The following is a 26,886-nucleotide window of genomic DNA, read 5'->3' on the forward strand; positions in this document are numbered from 1 at the left end:
TCTGCACCAAATTCTGACTAAATCCTGGCCTCAGGGCCATTGTGCCTGTGGTCTGCAGCCTCTGGAGCAGCTGGGCTGCAGAGCACAGGGAACTGCCTGGGGATTATTGTGGGGCCCCATGGAACACCTGGAATAAGAAGAGGTTGTGTCACACCCGGTGTTGCCGTGTGGGTGTTGGAGGGGACAAGCCCAGACGGAGCAATTTGGGATTCCAGCCTGGTGCAATCGGTGCCTGCAGGGTGTGAGGGACCATGGCGGGAGCTCCTTCTTCAGCTCCTCTCCAGGGAAACTCACTTGTCTTTCCATTTCAGAGTCCAAAGACACAAATATTGGAGTGAGCCCTGACAGGCTGCGTAGGGAAAATGTTTCAGCACACACCGAGGTTGTCTTGGCAATAATATTGCTGGTTTTATTCTAGACAGAAACCTCTGCATGGCCTTGGGAGGGACCATCCCCATCCTCAGAACCCCCGGGAGGGATTCAGTCCAGGAAAGCCCCGGGCACAGGGTGTGCACTGGGGGGTATGGAGGGCCCGGCTCCCTGTACATCAGCTTGTGTGCTATGAGAAAATGTGTTTATATTAACTTCAATCCCGAATTTAACCAAGAACCATTGATTAATAATCCACGCCACTTAACTTAATTTTATGGGTCTAATATGAAATCATCGGGTTTAATTATTTATTCTGACAGTTCTGCGGAGTTGCTGAGGGTGTCTGTGACACGAGCGGGCGGATTAAGCACCGACCATCCCCGCCCGTTCAGACATCCCCACACCGGCCCCGCGCTCCCCTCACAACCCTCTCTGAGGGCGGCGCCGCGCCCGCACCTCAGAATCAGGGTGGGGCGGGACTAGGCAGAACGACAGGCACCGTAGCCAATGGAAACGCGGCTAGCGCGCCAATAAACCAATGAGAACAGGGACTCCTCGGCGGCGGCAGCAGCCGGGGTGAGCGACAGACACATTAACCAATAGAAATGCGGCACTGCTCCGGACAGCCAATGAGCGAGCCCGGAGTGTTCTAGAAGGGGCGGGCAGGAGGCAGGACCGCGGTGCTCCGCCCCGCCGGCGCGGCCCAGAGCGGAGCGCAGTCATGGCGGTGAAGGCTCTCAACCCTAAGGCCGAGGTGGCCCGTGCCCAGGCCGCGCTGGCCGTCAACATCAGCGCGGCCCGCGGGCTGCAGGACGTGCTGAGGACCAACCTGGGCCCCAAGGGCACCATGAAGATGTGAGGGAGCCCCCGCCCCTCTCGCCGCGGGTGGGGTTGGGGGGGAGCACGGCCTGAGGGGAGGCGTGAGGGGAAGCGGCGGGGCCGGGAGGGGAACAAAGGCGGAGGCGGGAGGGGTCCGTGCTCAGGGATGGAGGGATGGGGAAGGAGCGGGCGGCCCCGCACGTGTTTTGGGGCCGGGGTGGGATGGATGAATGGATGGGGAAGGAGCGGGGCGGGCCCGCGGCCTCACACGTGTGTTGGCGCTGCTCACCCGCCCGTGCCGCCCGCAGGCTCGTGTCCGGCTCCGGAGACATCAAGCTGACCAAAGATGGCAACGTGCTGCTGCAGGAAATGGTGAGCTGGGGCTGCTCCGAGCAGGGGGTTTAGGGAGGGAAAAGCGCCTTTGGGTGAGGGGGAATCGCGTCCCCCCTGCCCCAGCCACCCCTATCCATTGAAGCAAAATGGGCCTTGGGAGGAGGGTGGAGAAATAAGTGCAGCTTAACGCAATACTGTAAAAAAGATAATGTTTAAAATATAAACGGCACCATGAGAATGAGTAAAATAATCAGCCAAAGAGGCACCAAACCAATTAGGGTAAACCATTAGAACATCACCTTCAGTTCTTTCTTAGCTGATCTCGGATTTTCATTTGCTGTATCACTTAACTGCTCATCTTCTTATTTCTGTCTAGCAAATCCAACACCCCACGGCCTCCTTGATAGCAAAAGTAGCAACAGCACAAGATGACATCACTGGAGATGGCACCACCTCGAATGTCCTCATCATTGGAGAGCTCCTAAAGCAGGCAGATCTTTATATTTCTGAGGTGTGTATGCAGTGTTTCATAGGTGGGCAAGTTAAAACCTTGAGTGGGCTTTTTTTGTTAAATGCTTAACAGGAATGGAACATAAATACATTGTTCTGCTTAAAATGAGAAGTTGTAAAAACAGAAAAGCTGGAGGAGAGGATTTAAACCGTGTTCAAAATCAAACCCCACTTATTGTGGATACTGTAGCTTTTAAGGTTTTGGGTGATACCTGCTGTTACTTTTCTTTTGTGGGACTGAAAACACTTCTGGAGTGTTTGACAGGAGCTCCTCCCTGAGGGCAGGTAAACGTGGAAATTGCACAGCGAACACCCAAGTGTGCTTTGTAGTTCCCTTGGTTTCAGTCTGTGCTAAATTAATCTGTGCTTTTCCTCTGCATTGGAAGGATTTCCATTCCTTTTATATGTATTCAGAAGGACAGAACACATGGCCTGGGCAGCATATTCCCTGTGTTTTGCCATTCCATGGAATGTTGAAACCACAGGTTCTGTTTGTGGAAAAAGAACCATTTTATCTTCCATTGTCCAATGATTTCTCTTCCCTTGCCTTAGGGTTTGCACCCTAGAATAGTAGCAGAAGGATTTGAGATTGCCAAGGAAAAAGCACTTGAGGTTTTGGATCAGGTCAAAGTGTCCAAGGAGATGGACAGGGAGACCCTCATCGATGTTGCCAGGACATCCCTCAGGACTAAAGTGCACGCTGAGCTTGCTGACATCCTGACAGAGGTGAGTGTCCCTGTCACCTCTCCCTCTGTGGGTGAAGAGAGCCAGCTGTGGAAGTGCTGGAATTATAATCTGAAGTCGGAAAGGTGTGAACTTTGGAAGACTGATGGAGATTTTGGGATGTTTCCCTCCCCTGTGCTGCAGGCTGTGGTAGATTCTGTCCTGACAGTCAGAAAACCAGGGGAGCCCATTGACTTGTACATGGTGGAAATCATGGAGATGAAGCACAAATCAGAGACAGACACCACGTAAGTCTGGAGGATCCTTGGGCTTCAATTTAATGGGACCCTGAGCTTTGAGGAGCCTGAGGGGTTTTGGTTTCTTTTTAGGGTGTCCTAAAGCTACCACTGAAAAGTTGAAATACAAATTTCAGCCATAAATATCTTTATGAGGGAGAGGATACAGTAATCTGCTCTTCCAAACTGAGACAGTGAGCCAAGTCTGGCTTAAATCTGTCTTTAACTTGGCAGAAGTTTCTCACTCACTGAATTGATTCCTTAATGAAATTACCAAATAGCAAAGAGCAACACTGGCTTAACAATGTTGCATAAATATTATTTTTTCTTATTGTCTGTGGCTTGATAATGCTTTAGGTTGGCATCTGTTAAACACAAAGCAGCATTTGATAAATGGAAACTGGGTTGTGGATTGGATATTCCATAGGATTTCCCTTTCCCTCAGTGCATGGATGAATTCTGCCCTAGCTTTCCTCATAGCTAGTGCAGTCAGACACCATGCCAGAGCAAATTCCTTTTTCCCACTGTGCCTGGTGTGCTTTTTGATGGGATGAGCATGCCTTTGGGAGGGGAACACATCACCCAGCAGTGCCCAGGTGGTTTGGGCTGGAGCAGTTCCACTCTCACACTCCATGGAACCCTGTGTTTGTGTCCATGGACACCCAGAGTGGTTTTTAACCTTGCAGGCTGATCCGGGGGCTGGTGCTGGATCATGGAGCTCGCCACCCTGACATGAAGAAAAGAGTGGAAGATGCTTTTATCCTTACCTGTAATGTGTCTCTGGAGTATGAGAAAACGTGAGTACCCAGCACATGCTCCTGTCCTGAGGACTTTTAAATAAAATGTGCTTAAATATCAACCAAAACTGTGAAGGGGAAAGGTGATTCCCCTTCTGCAGCCTTTTGGGGAAAGGTGGTGGGTGTACAAATCTCTGTGAGAGGCAGAGCTGCACAGTGGGTTTTATTTTGTTGTGTGATCACAGAAAGGTTGAAAGTCCTTCCTTTCTTGGACACAATTTGATATTGTAGAGCAAACACATTAATACACTTCAAAAAATAAGGCAGACACTTGAAACTGAGAAAACTCTGAAGTGGAAAAGCTTTGAACCAGGGAGCAGAACATCAGTGTAGGTTGGAGGGTCTGGTTTGTTCTGGGTTGATTTCTTCAGAATGTTACTGCAGAAACATTCATTGTGCTCATTCCTTATGCTCCAGTTTATTTCTACAGCAGAGAGGAAGTTTTCTCACTGCTTTTTTTGTGGGTTTTTTTTTCCTCTTCAGGGAGGTGAGCTCTGGATTCTTCTACAAAAGTGCTGAGGAGAGGGAGAAGTTGGTGAAAGCAGAAAGAAAGTTCATTGAAGACAGAGTCAACAAAATCATAGAGTTGAAAAGAAAAGTCTGTGGCGACTCAGACAAAGGATTTGTTGTGATCAACCAGAAGGTGAGATGAAGAGAATAACTAAAAATTATTTGAAATGCCAGAATTAGCTAAATTTAGGCTGATACTTCTGAATATAATGTAGTTTCTACTTAAGATCTTTTTTGAGCCTTGAGGAAGAACTTCTCAGTGTCAGAGAGAGAGGAGGTGTTTTTAGCTTTGTCCTTATGCTGATGGTCCCTTTCTGTTTGCAGGGAATTGACCCATTTTCCTTGGATGCCCTTGCCAAAGAAGGAATTGTTGCTTTGAGGAGAGCTAAAAGGAGGAACATGGAAAGGTCAGTTTTGGGGAGAGGAGAGAATACAATAATCTGCTCTTCCAAACTGAGACAGTCTGTTTTAAATCCATCTTTAAAGGCTTGACTAAAAGTTTCGCTTCAATCTGTGCAGCTCTTCTGGTGTAACTCAGGGCAGTTTGAGCTCTAGGATCTTTAAATGCAGACACCTGCAGAGGAGCCTTAATTCTAAAGTCAGTTTTTTAAAGAGCTCTTCCATGAACAAAACCAAACTGGTGCAAACCTAGGCTTGAAATACTGCACTTATTGTCACTTGGGGTTTTGTTGACCATAAAGCTGAGCTGTGCCTGTTCTCTGTCAGACTGACCCTGGCCTGTGGTGGCACTGCCATGAACTCTGTGGAGGATCTCACTCCTGACTGCCTGGGACACGCAGGGCTTGTCTATGAGTACACCCTGGTGAGTGACCAAGTGTTGGAAGGGTAAAGCTGGAGTAGTGAAATAAAACATTTAAAATCCACTTGGATGTGAACATCTGCCTGGGTGTTTGCTCCTGTCATAGGCTGAGAAAACAGAAATAAAGTTCTGCTGCTTCTCATCACTTCTTGAAGTGCTGTCAGTGCAGAACCCAGCCTGAAAGCACCCAGTTCATTAATTTGTGTACACAAATTGCTGAAGCAAATGGCTGACAAACCTGTTTTCCCCAGGGGGAGGAGAAGTACACCTTCATTGAGAAGTGTGAGAACCCCCGCTCGGTGACCCTGCTCATCAGGGGCCCCAACAAGCACACGCTGACCCAGATCAAGGATGCAGTGAGGGATGGGCTGCGGGCTGTGAAAAACGCCATTGAGGATGGTGAGTGCCCTCCCTGGTAATCATCATAAGGATTTCAGAAACTCATCCCAAAATTAGGGAATTATGTATCAGCTCCCTTGGTTCCTGCTCCAGTCCAAGCCTGACCTCAGGGTGAGGTGATTTCATAGTTCTGTGGTTGATTACTCACCTGTTCAGGTGCAGGGTATGGAGGGAAGAGATCAAACTGCACTAGAAATATCCAGTTTAAACTGAAACAGGTGCTGTTCCCTTGCAGGATGTGTGGTGCCAGGAGCAGGGGCACTGGAGGTGGCAGTAGCCAATGCTCTTGTGAAACACAAACCCAACGTGAAAGGAAGAGCCCAACTCGGAGTTCAGGCTTTTGCTGATGCTCTGCTCATCATTCCTAAGGTAAAAGGAGTTCTGGGTGATAAAGTGGCTTTAAAGCACACACAGACTCTGCTTTTTCTGCTGGAGGGCTCTGCAATCAGCAAAATTAAACCAATCCCTGTGTTCTGTGCCAGGTGCTTGCTCAGAACTCGGGCTATGATCCCCAGGAGACGCTGGTGAAGGTCCAGGCAGAGCACATGGAGTCAGGGCAGCTCACTGGGGTTGATCTCAACACTGGTAAGGACTCCCTCAGCCACAGTGCTCCAGTAAGAACCTGGCTCAGCTCTGAAGCACAGAGGGCTCTGAGTGCAGACAGATTTATCTTTATTGATAAAAAGCTGCACAGAAGCCTTGGCAGTCAGGCTGCTGTAGTTCAGTGTGTGCTGATTTGAGGTTTTTAGAGGATAAGGCACACAGTTGGATACAGTGAGGGATATCAGATGTCAGCCAGCAAAAAGTCTCTGTATGAGCTGATTTTTAAAGGCTCTTCCCTTCTCTTGCAGGGGAGCCCATGGTGGCTGCAGCAGCTGGAATCTGGGATAATTACAATGTCAAAAAGCAGCTGCTTCATTCATGGTAAGGCTGGCAGGATTTCACTTGTAACATTACTCTGTGTGTGTGTTCAGGTGATGTAAAACTGGGGATCCCATGTACAGGAATATGTCTTGAAACACAAAAATGAAGCTCAGTTGGGCAATTGTAACAATATTTCTTTGCTGTTTCCCTGTTTCCAGCACGGTGATTGCCAGCAACATTCTCCTGGTGGATGAAATCATGAGAGCTGGGATGTCCTCCCTGAAGGGCTGAGCTGGAACTGCTCCCTGTGGAATTTCTCCAGGGAATCCAGCCCAGGGCCCTGTCCTGGCTGTGGTGGAGTCACTGTGCCATGAGGGGCAGCCCCCTTGGTACCACGGCCACCCAAAATCTCAGCAACTTAATCAAAGATTTGGCTCTAAAAAGGAGTTATTTATTTTTGATTTCACTGAACTGTGTGGCTGCAGTTGCTTTCCATTTTTACCCAATAAACTGTTCTGTTCTGTGCTTTGGGTGTCTGTTCTTTAAACCTTCACATTCTGCAGTGGGGGCTGCACTCCTGAGTCCTACCCTTGGCAATTTTGTGAAATTACCACTCAACACTTGTGAAATTACTGCTACTGCTGCTCTGGGAACAGGGTGGGATCAGATATGGAATTTGTTCAGTAAATTTTAAAAACTGGATTAAGACAATCACATAATAGTTTTGTACTTCCTTTATGGGTAAAACTGAGTTCAGTGCAGAAGGGTTGAGGGGGTGAAGGACCTGTTTTAAGGGTTGGGTTTTTAATACTGTTGCTTCTACATTATTTATGGATAATGAGTGCCAGAGCAGCTCTGGGCAGAGCTTCCAGTGGGTTCGTGGCAGGGGTAGAGCCTCCTGCCCTCCGGAATAATTTTCCCTTAAACCAACGGTGCTTTGTGTTAAGAGGAATCTCCTTCCTCTGTTACATGCGAAACCCTAAAAAAAACCCCTTAAACACCCAAAAAAGCCTCCCTTGTGTGGAAGGGCTGCTGTGGCTCCGGTGCCCGGCAGTTTTAGCCCCATGTGCAGCCGGGGAGGGACAGAAATCCCCGTTCTTAGAGCAGCGATGCCCCGGAAGCGCTTCCCGAGCCCGCAGCGCCTCCGGGTCGGGCCCGCGGCTCCTCCGCGGCTCCGGGATGGGAGCGGCGGGGCTGGTGCTGCTGTGCTGCGCGGTGCTGCGCGGTGAGAGCCCCGACATCCCCCCTGGCACCCCTAAAATCCTCCCCTAGCATCCCCAAGATCCTCCCCTGGCCTCCCCCTCCCGGCGCCCCTGTTGCTCCCCCAGCCAGGGATCGCTCCCTTCCCGACAATGGGATTTTCAGTGCCCTGAGCTGTGCGGACATCGATCGCTGTCACCCCTTCCAGCACAGACAGGGACATCCCGTCACTATCCGCGCCTGGCCAGTGTTTAAAAATGAAACTTGTACTGAATTTGTGCCTTTTCAGCGCTCGCAGAGGATGGGAGCATGGTGCAGCTGCCCGGGGGCACCTTCCAGATGGGGTCCCTGCAGAGGAGCGGCGAGGAGGAGCCCGCCAGGGAGGTGACAGTGAAGCCCTTTGCTCTGGACAAACACCCGGTGACAAACAGGGACTTCAGGTGAGCTCGGGTGGCCGTGGGGAGGGCAGGGCCAGCTGTGTGCCAGCTGTTCTGGGGCTGGTCCCTGGCGTCTGAATGCTTGGGTGCTCGTTGGTAAAAAATGTGTCTGTCAATAGGAAATGACTGTCACAGGTGCAAGCTGAGCCATCGTGGTGGTGTAGCTTGCAGACATACTTTTATTTCCCTTTTTTTGTTCTTTTCCCCCTTCTCTTTCCTCTTTTTTTTCTTCTCTTTTTCATCTCCTCTTCCTTTTTTTCTCCTCCTCTCTTCTTCCTCTCTTCTCCTCCTCCTGTCCTTCTCCTCTCCCTATTCTTTCCCTCTCTTCTTCTCTCTCCACTGTTCTTTTTCTTCCTCTCCTCTTCCTCTTCCTCTTCCTCTTCCTCTCTTCTTCTCCTCTTCCACCAACAGCAGCCACAGCTTTTATTGGCTTTTAAGGGATTTTTTCTCTCCACAATTACAGAAACCTGAGTGCAGGCTGAGTTTACCTGCACAGGTAACATTAAAAGTATCAAATCGGTGCAAAGATGCTCACTGGACTGTTTTATCTGTTAAATCTAAATTAAACCATCTGGAGCTGGGGGGTCTGTAAGTTTTGTACATTTTGCCTTGCTCTGAACTCGTTGCACGAACAGATTTGTGAGGCAGAGCTTGAAGAACTCTTACCCAAAGCGTGTTGTGTTTATGCCAGGGAGTTTGTTAGAGAAAAGAAATACAAAACTGAAGCAGAAGTCTTTGGCTGGAGCTTTGTCTTTGAGGATTTCGTATCTGAAGAGCTGAAAAAAAAAGTCACCCAAAAACTGGAGGTAAATGTGAATCCTGTGATGGGTTTGGTGTTGCTTTTCCACTGAGGAGCAGCTGCCTCTTTGCAGAGCCTGCTGCTCTCAGAGGTTTTGCTTTAGTCTGGGGTTGTTTTGCTTTTGAACCTCAGCAGGATTGAGCTGGGGTTGATTCATGTGCTCCTCTATTTCCATGCTCTGTGAGCTGTCAGTCTGGGCTCCAGGGAGCTGGGAGGAAGTAAAATGGGTTTCAAAGTACTTCAATAATCCAACTTTAATATAGAAAAACTGAACAGCATGAGCCTCTTGATCTGTTTTCACTTTTAAAAGCCTCTGCTCTGTTGGAAAGCAGCATCCAAATGTCTGTGATAACCCAGCTCAAACTGCAGCATTTCCTGACTAACACACCCTGCTGTGGGATGGTGTCACCAGTCCAGCTGTCACCAGTTCACCTTTAATCCTGGTGTCATTTCTTTCCCCAGTCAGCCCCGTGGTGGCTGCCCATCGAGAAGGCTTTTTGGAGACAGGTGAGTGAAATCCTAGTGTGATAAAATCCTGGTATGGTAAAATTCAGGGGTGATAAAATCCTGGTGTAGTTAAATCTTGGTGTGGTAAAATCTTGGTGTGATAAAATCTTGGTGTGATAAAATCCTGGTGTGGTAAAATTCTGGTGTGATAAAATCCTGCTGTGGTAAAATCCTGGTGTGGGTAAAGTCTTGGTGTGATAAAATTGGGGTGTGATAAAATCCTGCTATGGTAAAATCCTGATGTGATAAAATCCTGGTGTGAGTAAAATCCTGGTATGGTAAAATCCTGGTGTAGTAAAATCTGGATGTAATAAAATCCTGCTGTGGTAAAATCATGGTGTTGTAAAATCCTGATGTGATAAAATCCTGGTGTGGTGACTCCTCTCCATGCTGGTAGTTCATGTGTGTTGTGTGTGCTGAACCTTATTGACCAAAAATAAGTGAAAAACCATTTTCCATCCTTTCGCCTCTTCCACCCCTCATTCCCTTTGTAATGAAAACTGTTTAAAATTCATTCCAATGTGCTTCAATCCCTGGCAGCCCTCAGGCCCTGGCTCCAGCATCAAGGACAGGCTGGATTACCCCGTGCTGCACGTGAGCTGGAACGATGCTCAGGCCTTCTGTGCCTGGCAGGGGAAGCGGCTCCCGTCGGAGGAGGAGTGGGAGTTTGCTGCCAGGGGAGGACTGCAGCGTACGTAGCACAAGCTCTGAGCTCCTCCCAAAGCAGGCATGGAGTGCTGTTGGTTCCACCAGATCCAACCCTCCCTCCAGGGATGTTCCCAGATGTTGATTTGAAGGGGGTTTGAACCACCTCTTTTGGCCTGAGAGGGTGGTAATATTAATAATTATTAAAATAAATTAATAAAACTTCAGTGTCCTAAGCTGAGCAGAAAAGGAGAATCCTGAAAGCCTGGCTGGAGTGACCAAGGGCTAACAAATGTCTTTTCCTCCCTGGCAGAAAGGATGTACCCCTGGGGAAACAAGTTCCAGGCAAATCGTACAAACCTGTGGCAGGTAAGGTCCTAAAAATCATCCCATCCATGTGGGCTAAAAGTGATCCCATCCACGCTGGGCTAAAAATGATCCCATCCATGCTGGGCTAAAAATCATCCCATCCATGCTGGGCTAAAAATGATCCCATCCATGCTGGGCTAAAAATCATCCCATCCATGCTGGGCTAAAAATCATCCTGTCCATGCTGGGCTGTCCTCAGGGGGGTTTCACTCAGCCACTGAGTGAGGGTGTCCTGGGAAACACTGGGGATACTGAAACTGAGCTTATGAGGGGTGTAACAATACCCTCAGAGGGAGCAGGCTCAGCCCATCCTCCCTGGGAAAGCAGGATTTTACTGCTTCTAAAAATTCACACATTAATTTCTTTGAAGAAGGAACTTGGGACAACTTCAGGTGGTTGATCTCCCTTGACCAACATAAATTGCCACCAGACAGTTATTTGCTTACTTGGAGTGTGGCACAGCCCTGTGAGGAGCAGGGTTTGGGGTTTTTCTGGGGTGTTTCTTTGCTGGCAGTGATCTCTGTTCCCCCAGGGTGATTTCCCTCGGGGGGACACGGCTGAGGACGGCTACCACGGCGTCTCCCCGGTGACAGCCTTCCCTGCCCAGAACAGCTACGGTACACAGCACCCTCATCCTGCTCTGGGGATGGCAGCTGCTCCCTCAATTAGTGCTAATTATCAAATCCTGCAGCTGGGCAGAGTTTAGATGTGTGGGGTCTGGAGTAGAGGAAAAGCATTGATGGTTGGGGCTGGAGTTGGCTGAGGTGCACCTGCTGCACTTCAGGCACCAAACCAGCTCCTTTTAATTAAAACTGGGTTGTTTTGCAACTCAGTGGGGTGTAACAAAAATTCCAAGGACATTTTCTGACTGCCATGTCCTCATGCACTGTTTGAAATACAGTGAGGAATTTCTTCAGCCTCACCATTAAACCATGCTCTTGAACGATCCTTTGAACGTTGTTCCCCCTCCCATACACCAAATTTACATTTCTTGTATACTCAATTCTGTTCTAATTCTGACTCAAAACCATCTCAGGGCTCTATGACCTGCTGGGAAACACCTGGGAATGGACAGCATCAGAATTCCCAGCTCCAGGAAGGGCACCCAGGGCTCAGAAGATGCAGGTGCTGAGAGGGGCCTCGTGGATTGACACTGCAGATGGCTCTGCCAACCACAGAGCTCGTGTCACCACCAGGTAGGTCTGGCCCAAGGATTTTCTCTGGGTTGGTTTTATTTTAAGATGTTTGTTTGTTCCTACACAATTTTTTTCAGAAGCAGTTGGCAGAGCACACTACAAATATGGCTAAAATCACCCCTGCTATAAATCCATTCCTAAATGCTTCTCAAATCATGTGTTTATTAATAACTAAATGCTTTTCCCTAAGTTATTCAGGGGAATTGGAAAATGCTTCTAGGCTGTTCTAGCAGGTCAGTTAGGGTTGTGAGTGTTGTAACATATTAGGGATATGTGTAATGAGGAAGGATCCCTAATTTTGGGTCTCTCTTTCCCTGTGAGGATGGGGAACACGCCAGACTCTGCCTCTGACAACCTCAGCTTCCGCTGCGCTGCCGACATCCCTCCTGTGCCAGCCTGGAAAAGCCAGAGCAAAGCTGAGCTCTGAGGGCTCCCTGGGAACACTTGAGGCATTTTCTCCTGTGGAGATGAACAGTAACCCCCAGCTGTCACTTCCATGAAACCCCAATTGCTTCTAAAATTAAAAATAATTTCAACCTTTTCAGTGCTGGCATGTCTGGGTGGGAGCAGTGATTGGGAAGGCAGGAAGGGGGGTTTGTTTTTAGTGTCCTTTTGGTGTGGGAGATGCTCCAGATCTCCTCTTGTTGTAAAGCAGAGGGGTGCAGGTGTGAGACTGGGCCAGAGCTGCTCTGACCTCCAGCCCCAGTGAGGAGACACCCAGAGGCCCCTGTGCCCGTCAGGGTGGGGCTGCCAGGGGGGAAAGTGATGGGGGCACATAATCAGTCCCCATTCCCTTGGGAAGTCCCAGCTCTGAAGCAGTGCTGAGCCTTCCCAGAAGCAAAACAAGGCACCTTCACTGGCATTTGAGCAGTGACAAAATGATGTGTGTGACAGATGTGTGTGACAAACCAGTGCCCCACCTCTCCCAGGAGTTAGAGCGAGCAGAAACTCTCTGAGCTCTGCACCAAACCTGACCAGGAACCTTGACCTCAAGAGTGGGCAAGGACACTGCTCAGGGATCCACCTCAAACTGCAAGTGCCTGAGGGCTGAGCCTTCCCCATGGGGAGCTGCAGCTGGTTGTGGCTCTGTTAAATGTGGCTTCTCCAAACCCATTTCTCCAGTGAGACACACCCCAAGAGCAAATTATTTCCCGGGTTTGTATTTGCACCAGTCGTGAGCCAAGTGAAAAAAAAACTTAAAAACCCCAGAAATCACCATGTTGTTTTCCAAGATTTTACTCGCCTTACAGTGAGCCAAACCAGGGGCTGGGGCAGGGATCAGAAGAGCCCCTCCTCGGTGGCCAGGGTGAGCAGGATGGCCTTGCAGGTGTTCTCAAAGAGGGCAGCTCTGTTCTGGGCCTCTCCCTTCTTCACCCAGTGGCGGTAGGTGCGGAAGGCGCAGGCGTCGATGAGCTTGCGGACGGGCTTGAGGGCGTAGGGGTCCCTGACCACCAACTCCCTGGTCACTGACTTCACCTGCCTGTACTGGTAGTAAATCCTCACCGAGGCCAGCACAGTCAGGCAGATCACCTGGGGCACAGGGAACAGCCTGGCAGTCAGGGGAGTCCTCCCAGAGCAGCCTGGCAGTCAGAGGAATCCTCCCAGAGCAGCGTGGGATTCAGGGGAATCCTCCCAGAGCAGCTTGGGATTCAAGGGAATCCTCCCAGAGCAGCTTGGGATTCAGGGGAATCCTCCTAGAGCAGCGTGGGATTCAAGGGAATTCCCACAACAGCCTGGGATTCAGAGGAATTCTCCCACAACAGCCAGGAATTCCCACAACAGCCTGGGATTCAGGGCATTTCTCCCACAACAGCCTGGCATTCAAGAGAATTACCACAACAGCCTGGCATTCAGGGAAATTCTCCCACAGCAGCCTGGGATTCAATGGAATTCCCTCAATGGAGTGGTTCCAGTGCATCACCCCATGTGGGGGAGTCAGGAGGGAGCTCAGTGCCTGGCACAGTTTAGTTCCTGCAGGGCTGGCAAAAGGCAGGGGTTCATGCCAGGGAATCACAGAATCACAGGATGGTTTGAGTTAAAAGGGAATTTAAAGCCCATTTCACTCCCTGCCATGGGCAGGGATGTCTTCGCCTATCCCAGGTTGCTCCAAGCCCTGTCTGACCTGGCCTTGGACACTTCCAGGGATGGGGCAGCCACAGCTTCTCTGGGAAAACCTGTGCCAGGGCCTCAGCACCCTCACAGCCAAGAATTTCTCCCCACTGTCCCATCTGACCCTGCCCTCTGGCAGTGGGAAGCCATTCCGCCTTGCCCTGTCACTCCATCTCTTGTCCAAAGTCCCTCTCCAGCTCTCTTGGAAGCAATGGAAGGGGCTCTAAGGTCTCCCTGTGCATTCTCTTCTCCAGGCTGAACTCTCCAGCTCTTTCAATGTTTTTTTGTGGAGGTGAGAGGCAGTTTCTCCCTTCTCCCTTAACTCCCTCCTGCGAGGGAATGCCCAGGCATCCTCCCAAAACCCATCTCCACCAGCCTTCCCCAACCCCCAGTTTCTCCCAAACCCATCCCACTGCCGGCTCCTGCAGCTCCCAGCCTCATCCCCACCTTGAACTTGCGGAAGGGGCTGAAGTGCCGGACCTCCTCCACGTCGTACTGCTGGAAGAAGGGGTGTGCCAGCGCCTCGCCTGCCGTGTACCGCTGCCGCGGGTCCACCACCAGGAACCGCGAGATCTGCAGGGGGAGCCGCTGGCTCTGAGCTATCCCAGGGCTCTGCAACGCCCCCTGCACTCCGGGTTTTCCCAGCCCGAGCACCTACCAGGTCCTTGACGGTGTCAGAGCGGTCATCCCACTCCGGGGAGCCGAACTGGTAATCGCCGTTCATGATCATGCGCAGCATCAGCATCTGCTTGCGGTGCCAGAAGGGCGGCGAGCCGGCCAGCAGGGTGTACATGATCACCCCTGTGCTCCACCTGTGGGCAGCAGGGTGTACCTGATCACCCCCGTGCTCCACCTGTGGGCAGCAGGGTGTACATGATCACCCCTGAGCTCCACCTGTGGGTAGCAGGGTGTACATGATCACCCCCGTGCTCCACCTGTGGGCAGCAGGGTGTACATGATCACCCCTGAGCTCCACCTGTGGGCAGCAGGGTGTACATGATCACCCCTGTGCTCCACCTGTGGGCAGCAGGGTGTACATGATCACCCCGGTGCTCCACCTGTGGGCACCCCACATGGAGCCTCCAGCACCCCTGTGCCACCCCCGGGCACCCAGCTGGCTCTGCACCCCAGGGGAAAACCACCAGGTAAACTGGAAACAGCTGGAAAACCAGCAGGGAGCTGCCCTGTGTGTGCCTGGAGAGGGAGGCTGAGCTGAGTGCAGGGGGGTTTGAGCTGAGCTGGTGGGGAGTTGTTCCCTGGATGCTGCAGGAGGATGCCTTGAGATGGAGAATTTGGCCCTTGCAGAGGTTTTTAGGGAAGGGAGTGGGGTTTGGTGATGCACAGCTCAGGTGTTGTGGCTCAGACTGGAGAGGGGATGAAATGCCCTGGTGTGTGTCACAACTCTGAGCACTGCAGCCTGAAGCCACCAGAGGTGGTGGCAAAGTCCCTGCAGAGCTCTGGTGGACTGCCCTGAGCTGGCTGCTCTCCCAGGGGCTGCACAAGGTGTTTAAAACCCCCATGTCTTGGAGCTCACCCTAATTTAACTTGTGTTAAATGAACAGGAAGTGTTGCTTTCCCTCCCACAATGGGGCAAAGTGAGGAGATGGGTTTGTCCCCAGGCTGCTTCACTCCCTGCTCTGTGCCAGAACCCCCTGGTGACCCAGACAGCCCCTCACAGCCACCCATATTGGCTTTTGGTGCATCACTTCATTCTTTCCAAACACTCAAACACCACGTGTGTGTGTTTAGGAACAGCTTCTCACTCACATATCCACCTCCTTCCCGTAGCCTTGGTGCTCATCATCCATGGAGCACTGCAGGATCTCGGGGGCCAGGTAGCCAGGAGTGCCACAGATCTCTGTGGGGACAGGGACACAGGGCAGAGCATCAACCCAGGTGCCATTCCCACCCACCTCCAGGCAGCCCATGGTGGCATCTTTGCAGGGATGGTGCTCACAGGGAGGAACTGCAACCTGTGTGCATCTCACTGGTGACTTTTTTTGGTGAATTATTGTGGCTAAAAAGTGAGAAAAAAAATTATATGGATGCTTGTGGGAGGGGATGCCTGTTGATGGGTATGTGGCTCTTTGCACGGGGGAAACAATGGGGCAGTAAGTGGATGAAGTAATGGGGATCAGCTGGAGGAGAAAATAAGTGGAATGGATTAGGATGGTTTTCGTAAAGAGCAGCAACTTTTTCATGGCAAGGAGAGAGGTGTGGAAGCTGTGTGCAGGCAGAACTCGTGTGTGAGGACAGCAAAAGCAGCCAAACAGCACCAATTTGCACCCCCAGGTGAGAGTGGTGACAAGGAGAGAGTGGGGCTGGAAAAACTCAGCAGCCCAGCATGCCCCCACCTCACCAGCCCCCTACCTTTGAGCTTCTCATTCTCATTCAGCTGGCAGGAGAAGCCAAAATCTGTCAGCTTGATGTTCATGTCATCATCCAGCAGGATGTTCTCCGGCTTCAGGTCCCGGTGGACGATGTTGATGGAGTGCAGGTACTGGATCACTTCCAGCAGCGCTCGCATGATCTTCCTGGGGATGGGGACAGCTCATCCCCTGTCCCAAACACCCACTGGCACCACCATCCCAGGGAAGGGGACAGGGACAGTGCACAGGGACACAGCCCAGGGTGATGGGCTCTCTCCTCAAACCCACACTCTGCTCTTGCAAGGTGATTTTCACACCTGGCCTTACCTGGTTTCTTTCTCGCTCAAGGTGACTTTCTCAGTGAGGTAGTCAAAGAGCTCCCCTCTCTTCATCCTGCATGAGGGAGGGGACACAGAGTCAGGCAGAGGCTGAGCTGCAACAGCAAACCAGCCCCGAGTCCCTGGGGATGATCAGTCAGGGGTTTGTGCCCCTTAACAGCCCAAAATAACTTTCATAACAAGGGGTAAAAGTGCCTTTATATATTTTAGTACAATATCAGGCAGAAGGAGAAGAAGCTGTGCCAGGTTTTGGATGCACAATTGTTAAGGTTAAAAAAGACCTTTAAGATCACCAAGTCCAACCATCAAAGATGGGGCAGGGATGGAGCTCTCCCAGTGCCATCCCACTCCTCTGACATCCACTGCACTGTCCTGGCATTGGGAATTGTGACTTTGCAGACACCCTCGTCCCACTGAGCATATAAATAACCCTCAGGGATGCCTGACAGCTCCCACCAAAGGTTACAGGGAAACCCGAGCAGTGCTGAGCCGCTGACAGAGGGAAAACAGTGCTGGCAGCAGAGCTGCAATGAGCTTGCAGTAATTGGGGCTTGATTCTACCTTAAGGGCTGCTTGTCCCTCCACTTTTGCCATTTTTGGCCCATAAAAAGCTGGGAGCAATCTGCAGAGAGGGAGTGGGCCCAGGGTGCTGAGCCAGCTGGTACTTACAGGTCAAACACCAAGAAGAAGAAGGTGCTGGATTCATAGCTGTCCTTCAGCTGGACTGTAATAAAGCACAGGGGCTGTGAGCACAGTGTGAGTCCATCAATGGACTAAAAATCTGATTAAACTGCTAATTGAGTTAATGACGAGCTGATCTTTACAAGTGCTGTGCTTGGGAGACAACATGGGGGGCACTGCTGGGGGGTGTGTGTGGAGGGAGAGCAAACAATGCTCTGAGCAGGTGCCTGGCATCATCCAGGGATTTCACCCCAAAAACCCTTCCTGGGGACTGCTTTTGGGGTCCCCCTCTGCCTCAAGGAACACACAGGGTAGAAATTGCTAATTGAGTTAATGAGGAGCTGATCTTTACAAGTGTTGTGCTTGGGAGACAACATGGGGGGCACTGCTGGGGTCTGTGTGTGGTGGGACAGCAAACAACGCTCTGAGCAGGTGCCTGGCAATTCACCCCAAAAACCCTTCTGAGGACTGGTTTCGGGGTCCCCTCTGCCCTGAGGGACAAGGAGGGCAGAAATTGCCCTTGAGGGATGCTCAAGGCCTGACTTACTGACGTTGGGGTGGCCCGAGACCTTGCGGAGGATGTCGATCTCCTTGGTGGTGGCTTCGCGCAGCTCCTGCACCTCCTTGGGGGAGATGTTCCCCGCCGTGATGTCGATGATCTTCACAGCATATTCCTGCCTCGTGGTCTTGTGGATGCACCTCCGGACCACGCTGCTCACCCCCCTGCCAGGGACAACAGGGACAAAAGGGGGGGTTCCATCCCTGCCTGCCCAGCCACCGGCACCTGGGCTGGCTGGGATTTTCATGCACCAGCGGGTCTCGCTCTGTCACCCTGTCTCGGTGGGACAGAAGGTTTTGAGCTGATGGAAAGTGCTGTTCCATGCTATTTTTAGCCCCATGCTGCTGTGGGCCCTGTTTGTATCAGATTCCCAGGGAACACTGTTCCTATGTGGCACTGGGGGACGTGAAACCAAAACAAGCCGCTCCCCAAAAATAAAGCTTTACCTGCCCAAAACCTCCTTTGGCTCATATTTTTCATAAAACTCCTTGGATGAGTTCCAGTCTGGTAGATCTTCTTCCTTGGTCATCTCTGGCTCCTGTCAGGGCAGCACTCTGGGCTTGTCTAAAGGCAGAAAGGAGCTGCAAGGAAAAAAGAGCCAGGATGGGCACACACTGCCCCCAGAGCTGGGATCAACAATCCCTTATGGAAGAAAAAACATTGAGGAGGAAGGAAGAGAAGGAAGATCCTGGACCAAGCAAAGGGGGTGTTTTGCTGCTTGGAAAAGCCAAGCTTTGCCCTTGGGATGCTGCAGAGATCCAACTGGGAACAGGAGAAACCCCACTGGATTCCCTCATAGCCTGGCTGGGGCCAAGGCTTTGGGAAATGCTGCAGCACCCCAAAACCTCACCCCTTCCCTGTGCCCAGATCACAGCAGCAGCCTCCAGAAACAGCACCCCACACCAACACCACCCAAGTGGAATATGGAAGCTGGAATCTGCCCCTGTTGTTTTTCTCTTTCTTTTCCTTATTATTTTTAAGCAGCAAGAGGGGCTGGGTGGGTCAGGGTGCAGGTGGGGACAGAGGGACTGGGGACAGTGGGAGCTGAGCCAGCCCGAGGACAGCAGCTCAAAGAGCTCCCTCAGCCACTCCTGTGCAGCTGCCAGCAGTGTCCACAACTCCTGAAAGGCTCTTGTCCCATTTCTTTTCCCTATTTCAGGCTTGGAGGGATTTTTATGCAGCTTGTTTCTGTGCCCATACACGGAGTCCAGGCAGTTAGGATGGAAAGCAGTTCTTTACAAGCCTGGGCAGCAAAACTGTCCCTTTGGGGTGACAGGTTGTTGCTGGGGAGGGGACAGAGGTGGGCAGGAGATCCCCAGCACTGTGAGTTTCCCTTTGCCCTCCTCTCAATAGCTCTGCCAGCTCTAAATACATTTAAATCTCATTAGCAATGTGTTATCTGTCCTGACCTGGTTTTAAGGACCAAAGTGTGTTTTGGGCGACTGGCTGCTGCTGCCAGGGATGTCTAAAAGGGGCTGGAGCATTTCTAAACAACCATGAGCTTAACTTACAAAATTTTAGTTGTTGGAAATACTGTGAGTAATGCCAAACCAAGCTGAAAACACAAAGGAGAGGCAGGACCAGGAAGGAGGGAAAATAAATATCTCTGAGATGGGGGGGGGGGGGGGGGTAACCAAAATCTGATTCTTTTTGAAAATCCAGGTCCTGGGGGTCGGTGTTGTGGGGAAGGGCTGGGGAGCATCCACGAAGCACTACGGGGAGAAGCCTGGAATCTGTGTGCTGAACCCGGGAATTTGTTTAAAATACCCTGGAATTATAAAAGCAGCAGGTGCAGGGCTCTAACGGGACACTCTGGGTTCATCAGCAGAGTGCAAGGGGGGTCGTGAGGGGATTTTCTGCCGGGAGGGACGCTGAGGGTGAGGCGCCGGGCATCGCCCCCCGCCCGCAGCCGGGAGAATCTCTAAGCACAACAAAGATATTCAAATATCAGTTGGAATAAACCCGCAAAGCTCAAGAAAAAGCAGGCTTTCATGCCGGCAGGGGAACGCGGCCCCTCTCCCTCAGCCCCGACCCTCTGGCGCTGACCCGGAGCCAAAGAACGCTGAGCACGGGAGATTCGCGGGGCAGGACCCCCCTCACAACCCTCCCTCAGCGCCGCCCGCTCCTCACCTCGCTGAGGGCAGCGCCGGGCCGGGCCCGGGCCTGGGAGCCGCCGGGAGCCGAGCGCTCAGGGCCGGCCGCCGCCGCCCGGCCCCGGAGAAAGCGCAGCGCGACTTGGCAGCGGCGGGAGCCGGGCGGGCATGGCCGGGCAACGGGCAAGGGGGGGCCGGGGGCCGCCCCGGAGCTGCTGCGGAGCTTCCCCGGTTTAACCCTTCCGCCGCCGAGCACGGCCGGCTCCGGCTCCTCCTCCCCGGGGGCGTTGCTGAGCGGCCGCCGGGAGCTGCGGCTGCCCCGGGCACGGGGAGGCTCGGCCGGGGAACGAAGAGCGGGGAATGGGAACGGCGGAGGGAGCTTGGAGAGCAGCCGGGCCCAGCGCCTCCACCCTGAGCACCGAGCCGCTCTGTGCTCACCCAGCGCCGCCACCCTGAGCACCGAGCCGCTCTGTGCTCATCCAGAGCCAGGTCCGGGCGCCTCTTGGACACCTCCATGGATGGGACACCTCCACAACTTCTCTGGGAAATTATTCCAATGCCTGACCACCCAAACAGCGATTTGGTTTTTTTCCTCCTAATATCTAACCGAATGTCCCCTGTATCAGCTTAAGAACATTTCCTCTTGTCACGGATTGACCCAAACCGCCCACTGGTTTTATTTCAGTTTCACCAGGACGGTGAAACACCCCAGAAATGAGATGGGAGCTTGATCAGCACACAAAGCTGCTCCTGTCACAGTTCTGTTCTCATCCCCACTGTGCGAGGTGACTCCTCTTCCTTCTGAACACTGATTTAATCTTTTCACCTCCAGGAGCTGCAGGTGACAGGTGAAGTGCTTTAGGAACAGGCAGAACATCCAACAGCATAACAGCACTTCAGGGAGAACAGGTAATGCTAGGGAAAGTATTTTTAACAGGAACTGCACTTTTCAGAGCAGGGTTATTCCCCACCACAGTTCCTGGTGGGAGCACAACTTATCCAGGCTTTTCCAGTCATGTCCAGGAGGGTGTTTAATTTATCATCCCCAAGGATTTGAGCAAGGCGTGATCTGGCAGCTCCCTCTGATGGGAAAATGAGGGTTTGCACTTTGCATCAGTAAATACTTTTAAAATAATTATTATTTTCATATAGCAGCAGTGTCTTTGTAACTTGCCTGAGCCAGGCAGGGGGGAAAAGCCATAAGCCCATCCTCTCGTGGTTCAGCCCTATTACAGCAAGAAAAGAAACACCTGCAGAAATCAATTCTCATCTCCTCACCCTTCTACTCCAGCACTCAAACTCAACCAAAGCAAGGTACTTCTAGAGAGAGAAGTTTATTTATAGACATTACATACATTCAACACAACCATCAGTAAAACCCACGTTAGCTCATTCTGCTTAATTATTCACTCTTCCATTTTGTGCTAAATTAAATTGCGGCTGTGAAGTTGGATCACATCAGAGGCAGCTATGGCAGGAGTCAAGCCACAGAGATGACAGTGTGAATATATGAACTAACAAGATACCAGGCAGCTTTAAACTTTATTACTGAAGCTTTTTGTTTTTCATTCATAGGTCAGTTCTTGCATGACGATCTTCAGCAGCTGCCTTATACAGGCTTAGGACAAACCTGAAAGGGAAGGAGTTAATGTCAGTGAGTTTTGGATCCCTGAATGGAAGGATAAACAGTTTTCTCAGTGAGTTTTGGACCCCTGAATGGAAGGGTAAGGAGGTATCTCAGTGAATTCTGGATCCCTGAACAGAAGGTGTTTTCCCTGCCACGGGACAGATTTGTCAGGGTGTTCCATTTGCTGGGATATGCTGAGCTGCAGGCATCAGCACTAGTGCACAGCTGCCTCCTTCCTCCTGGGACAGGATGGTTTTGTTATCCTCAGAGCTCTGCTAATGCCCCAAATGTGCTGCTGCCACTTTTCCAGTCATTTTCAATCCAAGCATCAGGAATTCACCCCTCTCCACCCCACAGGACCCAAACACGAAGCCCAACAGAACAGCAGCTGCTTTACCTGACTTCAGAGCACCTCCATCACTCCCCAGCTGCATCAAAGCCCCAGGACATCATTCCCATGACATTTTTACTGATTATCCCATTTAAGAGCTGCCTGCCAGCTCTGTGTACTTGCCATTGGAAATCCTGCACTGCTTGAGCACCTCACTGAAGCCCTCACACAGCTTGAGGTCGGTCTGCTTCTGGGCACACTCCAGGAATTGTTTCATCTCATACTGGCAAGGACCTTGCTGCTGGGCAGCCTGAGCACCCTGGGGCTCCTGAAACACCAAATGGCTCCATAAAGACCCTTCCAACAAAGCCAAAGCACCCCCAACACTGCTTGCTGAGGGTTCTTGCCCGCATTTCAGTCAACACCTTCATTTTTTTAATGGAAAACAAGTGGAGGGCTAAAGTACAAAACAATTTTCCAGCAGAGGACTATCACCTTCAGAGTAGTTTTTAAAATTACAAATACTTGAGCAGTTTTGATACATTCAAGTAACTCTGGATGGCACCTGAGCAAAGGTCTCCTCAACATCAGACCTGGAACATGGAAGTCCTGTCTGAATCAGAGGAATACAGTAGAAAATAACACCAACACCTTGCCACACATCCCTCCTGCATCCCTCTGAACTCTTTTTAAGATGACTCATGGTGAGTTACCTTGGAGATTCAGTCTGTAGTTATACTCTACATATAGTTTTTTTTATATATATATAGATTATATAAAGACTGTAAGCATCCCAGCTGTGACTCATGTGGTGTTTAAGGCTCCAGTAAGTCCCTCAGCACAGAGCTGAGCTGCCATCAGTGTCCAGCCCTGCTCCCCCTCACCTGGTAAGTGACATCAGGCCTGGCAGCCTCAGAGCTGCCCCCTCCACTAAATCCTCCGGTGATGGCATGGCCGATGGTGTGTCCCACAGCCGAGCCCACGGCCACCCCGGCCGCAGTTGAGGCCATCTGGGCCATCAGCCCCGGCTGCTTCGGGGCCGGGGACGCCACGGCTGAAGGCGGAGCCGCTGCGGGGACAGAGGCCCGAGGAGCCGGTGCTGGAGACGGGACTCTCCTCGGGGGTGCCCGACTGCGGGGACACAAAGAGAAACATCACTCCATCATCATCATGATCCCAAACCATGCCGGGCAGAGGCCACACGGCTGCAGGGACACCAAGAGAAACATCATTCCATCATCATCATCGTGATCCCCAACCACGCCGGGCAGAAGCCACACGGCTGCAGAGCCCGCCGCTCCTCCTGTGAGGCACGGAATGTCCCCAGCTGGAAGGGACACACAGTGTCACAGTGCGTGCTGCACAGTAGGCTCCAAGGATCGCGCTGGGATTACACACATCCCTGTTACACACTGAAGGAGCGAACTCGCTGTTCTGGTAAGCGTCTTATGCAAGACATGGTCAGGGTTACAGGCTTCTTTCTGCTCACACGGCTGTTTTGGGGAAAAATACAACACGACCCAAAAGCGGTTGATCACCACGGCGCTGGTGTCCTGTCCCTGCGGCCGAGCAGACCCATTTCCATCCCCCAACCCCGGTCCGCTAACCCACGGCCAGCCCAGCTCAAACCAGCCGGGCGCTGCCACCACCCCGGCGCGTCACCCGCCCACACAATGGCGGCCAGGCCACTGCGGCCTGCGCGGGGGACAGGGGAGAAGGAGAGGGGGCCCCGGCCGCCCTCACCTGGCGGGGGGCGGCACGCGGGACGTGCGGCTGCGGCTGCCCCTGGGCATGGCGGCGGGAGGCGGAGGGAGCCCCGGGCGGCGCGGAGGGAAGCGGAGGGAGCGCCGAGCGGCACGGCCTGCTCTGATACCGGCACGCCGCCTCTGAAGGTCACCGCGGGCTGCGTCACTTCCGGGACGGGGCTCAGCTAAGGCCACGCCCCGTCCGCCCGCCTGAGGCGCCGGGCGGTAGGGGCCGCGATGGCGGCGGTGGGAGTAAATAAATAAACACCTAAAGTGCGGTTAAACCCGGGCTTAGAGGGCCGTTGGTCATAATAAACGTTTAAATAGCGATAGACCTGCGTCTGCTGGACCTTCAGACGCAATAAGCACCTAAATTGTGATAAATACGCGCGTGCAGGATCCTCGGTCACAATAAACACTTAAATCGTATTAAGCCCGTCTTTGTAGGATCCTCGGTCATAATAAACACCTAAATAGGGTTAAACCCTCGTCTTTGTGGGACTTTCAGGTACAATAAACACCTAAATAGAGATAAATTCGCTCTTGTAGGATCCTGAGCCACAATAAACACCTAGATCTGTAAGGGACCATCAGTCGCAGTAAACTAAATCTGTGAGGGACAGTCGATGACAATAAACACCTAAATCTGTGAGGGACAGTCGGTCACAATAATAAACTCCTAAATCTGTGAGGGACAATCGGTCACAATAATAAACACCTAAATCTGTGATGGAAAATTGGTCACAATAAACTCCTAAATCTGTGAGGGACAATCGGTCACAATAAACACCTAAAGCAAGATAAACCTGCACCCATGCCACCTTCGGGCACAATAAACACCTAAATTGCCATGGAAAGAGTTCCAGCCTTCAGGGAATCGTTCTCTGAGGAAAAGGAGTCTCAAAAACCTCTCAAACTTCAGCCCTTTGGTAGAGTTACAGATTTTATTTTATTTCTATGGATTCATGGGATCCTCTGGAACAAAGAGGAGATCCCATCGATCCATAGAAACATCTCCAAGGGGATGATCCTGGATTCTTTTTGGTGATGCCCAGCAACAGGACAAGGAGGAATAAACTAAAACACAACAAGTTTCACCTCAATATGAGAAAGAATTTTTTTTATGTTGGGGTGGCAGAGCTCTGAACCTGCAGAGTCCCTCTCTGGAGACATTCCTGCCCCACCTGGATGTGTTCCTGTGTCACCTGCTCCAGGTGACCCTGCCTTGGATGATCTCCAGAAGTCCCTTCCAACCCCAACCATTCTGTGATTTTCACCCCAAAAAAGAAGCCAGGGTCCCTCCTGCCCCCTCATCCCCACCCTTGGGCTGAGTCTCCTTGCTTTAGAGACACTGTCTACTCAAAGAAATGAATTTTAAAATTAATTTATTAATTATTGTATTAATGAAGCTGTTTCTACACCCAGCAGCAATGATAAGGGATACCACAGTCAACAGTTATGATAATTTACGATAAAAAAATTGCTTGTGGACAGTTTCTTCACTTAAAAAGGAGGTGAAAGACCAGACATTTCAACATCTTTTACATCAGGGGATGTAACTGTTGCCTGATGAAAGAAGTGCTAACATTGTGAGTTTATAGAGCAGAAGTAGAGCTCAGAAAAGCAGTTGCTGATGAGAGAATTATCAGGAGATAAATATAAATGATAAACTACGCTCAGAACAGGGACATCTGCAGAAGCTCAGACCACTGGAGTTGCTGCAGGACAGCTTCTCCTCCCTGCCTCTTGGCCTCTCTCCATCTCTGAGAGCAATAATTGAGCAATAATTTTGCTTTTCTAGAGTTCAAGCAACTCGTTTCTTAATGAGTGGTTTTCTCAATGCTCTTTAATTAATAGTTCTCAATTTTCACTCTTTATTTTTGCTGGCAGGGCGATTCTTGATGCTTGAAGTCATTTTGTGACCGGGTCCCTCTTGGGTTTGTTTTGTTTTGCAGAACAATGAGGGCAGGATGGCACTGCAGGCAGGATGAATGCTGCCATTGTGCTTTGTCCTGGTGCTTTCCTTGGGAAAACTCCAGAGCTCCCTTTTGTACCGGCTCACCCCCACATCTGCTGATGCCCACCGCTCACAAGGATTTGGGGAAGGACACAAGAACCAGTAGCTGGTGGCCATCCCAAAAAAATCAGCAAAAATTGTTGTGGTGATGTTCACAGTGACCAAAGATTGTTTATTTTCAGCTGTTTCCTGTAAACCTGTAAACCACGGGGATTAAATGGTTCTTTAACCACCAGCCAGGTGCTGATGCTTCTTTTGATAGAAAGGTGTGAAAAACGCCAATCAGTTGTTTTTGAAATTTTAAAAGTTTAATAGTAATAAAATGGTTATAAAAATAGTAATACAATTAGAGTAATAGTAATTTGGACAATATGAATTTGGACAATATTAGACAATAAAAACAAAGAGTTACGGATGTCCAGGTACCTTTTCTGGGCAGCACAAGCCTGAAAAAGGACACAGTAAACAGAGGATTAACCCTTAAAAACAACAGCCTGTTGCATATTCATACACCTCATACATGATGCATAAATTCCATTGAAATACAGGATTCTGTCTGGTCGTCATGCCTGAGGGTCAGCTCAGCCAGGGAGACTTTTTTGCATTTATTGGAACTGCCCGGTTTCCCCTGCGTCCCAGATCGGAGGGAAAAAACGTGAGGAAAAACCCATTTTCCCTTTGGAAAAGCCCATTTTCCTTTTGGAAATGCTAATTTTCCTTTTTTAAAGCCCATTTTCCTTTTGGAAAGCCCATTTTCCTGCTGGAAATGCCCATTTTCCCTTTGGAAGATCCCATTTTCCTGCTGGAAAAGCCCATTTTCCTTTTGGAAATGCCAATTTTCCTTTTGGAAAGCCCATTTTCCTTTTGGAAAGCCCATTTTCCTGCTGGAAATGCCCATTTTCCCTTTGGAAGATCCCATTTTCCTGCTGGAAAAGCCCATTTTCCTTTTGGAAATGCCAATTTTCCTTTTGGAAAGCCCATTTTCCTTTTGGAAACCCCACTTTCCTTTTTGGAAATGCCCATTTTCCTTTTGGAAAGCCCATTTTCCTTTTGGAAATGCCCATTTTCCTGCTGGAAATGCCCATTTTCCTTTTGGAAAGCCCATTTTCCTTTTGGAAATGCCCATTTTCCTTTTGGAAAAGCCCATTTTCCTGCTGAAAAAGCCCAATTTTCTCTCTGGGCTCCGGCGGGGCGGGCGCGGCGCTGTGAGGGGACCCTGCCGGGCTCGCGGCGGCCGCCAGGGGGCGCCGTGCCACTCCCCCCCACCCCCGCCCAGGCCTGACGTGACGTCGTCGCGAGGCGCCACGTCCGGCGCGAGCGGCGAAGGGGCGTGGCCAGCGCGGGGGAAATGGGGAGGGGGTTGTGGCGCGCCCGCCCGGCCGACCAATGAGCGGTGCGCGCGCGTGCGCGGCCGGCCAATGAGAATCGCGCGCGTGCGCGGGGCGGGGCCGCGGCGGGCGCGCGTCGCGGGCTGAGGCGGA

At 51.2% G+C, this 26,886-nt stretch overlaps 4 protein-coding genes and 2 non-coding genes across 7 annotated transcripts; 4 read left to right on the forward strand and 2 right to left on the reverse strand.

The window, feature by feature from the left end:
* The first annotated feature begins 1,068 nt into the window (after window positions 1–1,068).
* CCT6A (chaperonin containing TCP1 subunit 6A) lies at window positions 1,069–6,908 on the forward strand. The gene is made up of 14 exons (XM_054287166.1): window positions 1,069–1,227; window positions 1,500–1,563; window positions 1,901–2,035; window positions 2,587–2,760; window positions 2,902–3,005; window positions 3,680–3,790; window positions 4,274–4,433; window positions 4,625–4,707; window positions 5,027–5,123; window positions 5,372–5,519; window positions 5,755–5,888; window positions 6,002–6,104; window positions 6,371–6,443; window positions 6,602–6,908. The coding sequence occupies exons 1-14, from the start codon at window positions 1,094–1,096 to the stop codon at window positions 6,672–6,674; spliced, it is 1,593 nt and encodes a 530-aa protein (XP_054143141.1). The 5' UTR covers window positions 1,069–1,093; the 3' UTR covers window positions 6,675–6,908.
* LOC128944324 (small nucleolar RNA SNORA22) lies at window positions 2,333–2,463 on the forward strand. Its single transcript, XR_008483799.1, has one exon. It is a non-coding gene; the product is annotated as a small nucleolar RNA SNORA22 (small nucleolar RNA).
* Window positions 3,440–3,574, forward strand: LOC128944323 (small nucleolar RNA SNORA15). The gene has a single exon (XR_008483798.1). It is a non-coding gene; the product is annotated as a small nucleolar RNA SNORA15 (small nucleolar RNA).
* Window positions 6,909–7,790: 882 nt separating the features above from the next.
* Window positions 7,791–12,077, forward strand: SUMF2 (sulfatase modifying factor 2). Of its 2 annotated transcripts, XM_054287119.1 has the most exons (8): window positions 7,813–8,023; window positions 8,712–8,826; window positions 9,282–9,326; window positions 9,867–10,017; window positions 10,285–10,340; window positions 10,873–10,957; window positions 11,377–11,536; window positions 11,858–12,077. In XM_054287119.1, the coding sequence occupies exons 1-8, from the start codon at window positions 7,893–7,895 to the stop codon at window positions 11,961–11,963; spliced, it is 849 nt and encodes a 282-aa protein (XP_054143094.1). In that variant the 5' UTR covers window positions 7,813–7,892; the 3' UTR covers window positions 11,964–12,077. The 2 variants fall into 2 exon arrangements, with proteins under 2 accessions (XP_054143095.1, XP_054143094.1); XM_054287120.1 differs by lacking the exon at window positions 8,712–8,826 and having other exon boundaries at window positions 7,791–8,023.
* A 665-nt stretch (window positions 12,078–12,742) lies between these two features.
* On the reverse strand, window positions 12,743–19,798 carry PHKG1 (phosphorylase kinase catalytic subunit gamma 1). Its single transcript, XM_054287202.1, has 10 exons — window positions 19,723–19,798; window positions 18,039–18,173; window positions 17,581–17,756; window positions 17,022–17,076; window positions 16,342–16,407; window positions 16,016–16,179; window positions 15,413–15,503; window positions 14,304–14,457; window positions 14,093–14,218; window positions 12,743–13,066 (listed from the first exon to the last, which is right to left on the reverse strand). The coding sequence occupies exons 2-10, from the start codon at window positions 18,119–18,121 to the stop codon at window positions 12,815–12,817; spliced, it is 1,167 nt and encodes a 388-aa protein (XP_054143177.1). The 5' UTR covers window positions 18,122–18,173; window positions 19,723–19,798; the 3' UTR covers window positions 12,743–12,814.
* A 1,202-nt stretch (window positions 19,799–21,000) lies between these two features.
* CHCHD2 (coiled-coil-helix-coiled-coil-helix domain containing 2) lies at window positions 21,001–23,528 on the reverse strand. The gene is made up of 4 exons (XM_054287282.1): window positions 23,387–23,528; window positions 22,528–22,774; window positions 21,827–21,971; window positions 21,001–21,315 (listed from the first exon to the last, which is right to left on the reverse strand). The coding sequence occupies exons 1-4, from the start codon at window positions 23,434–23,436 to the stop codon at window positions 21,305–21,307; spliced, it is 453 nt and encodes a 150-aa protein (XP_054143257.1). The 5' UTR covers window positions 23,437–23,528; the 3' UTR covers window positions 21,001–21,304.
* Between the last annotated feature and the right edge of the window lie 3,358 nt (window positions 23,529–26,886).

The sequence above is a fragment of the Melozone crissalis genome, unplaced genomic scaffold, assembly GCF_028551555.1.
Source record: "Melozone crissalis strain CALT ecotype California unplaced genomic scaffold, PUWL_Pcris_2 ptg000057l_1, whole genome shotgun sequence".
In the NCBI taxonomy this organism is placed as follows: Eukaryota; Metazoa; Chordata; class Aves; order Passeriformes; family Passerellidae; genus Melozone; species Melozone crissalis.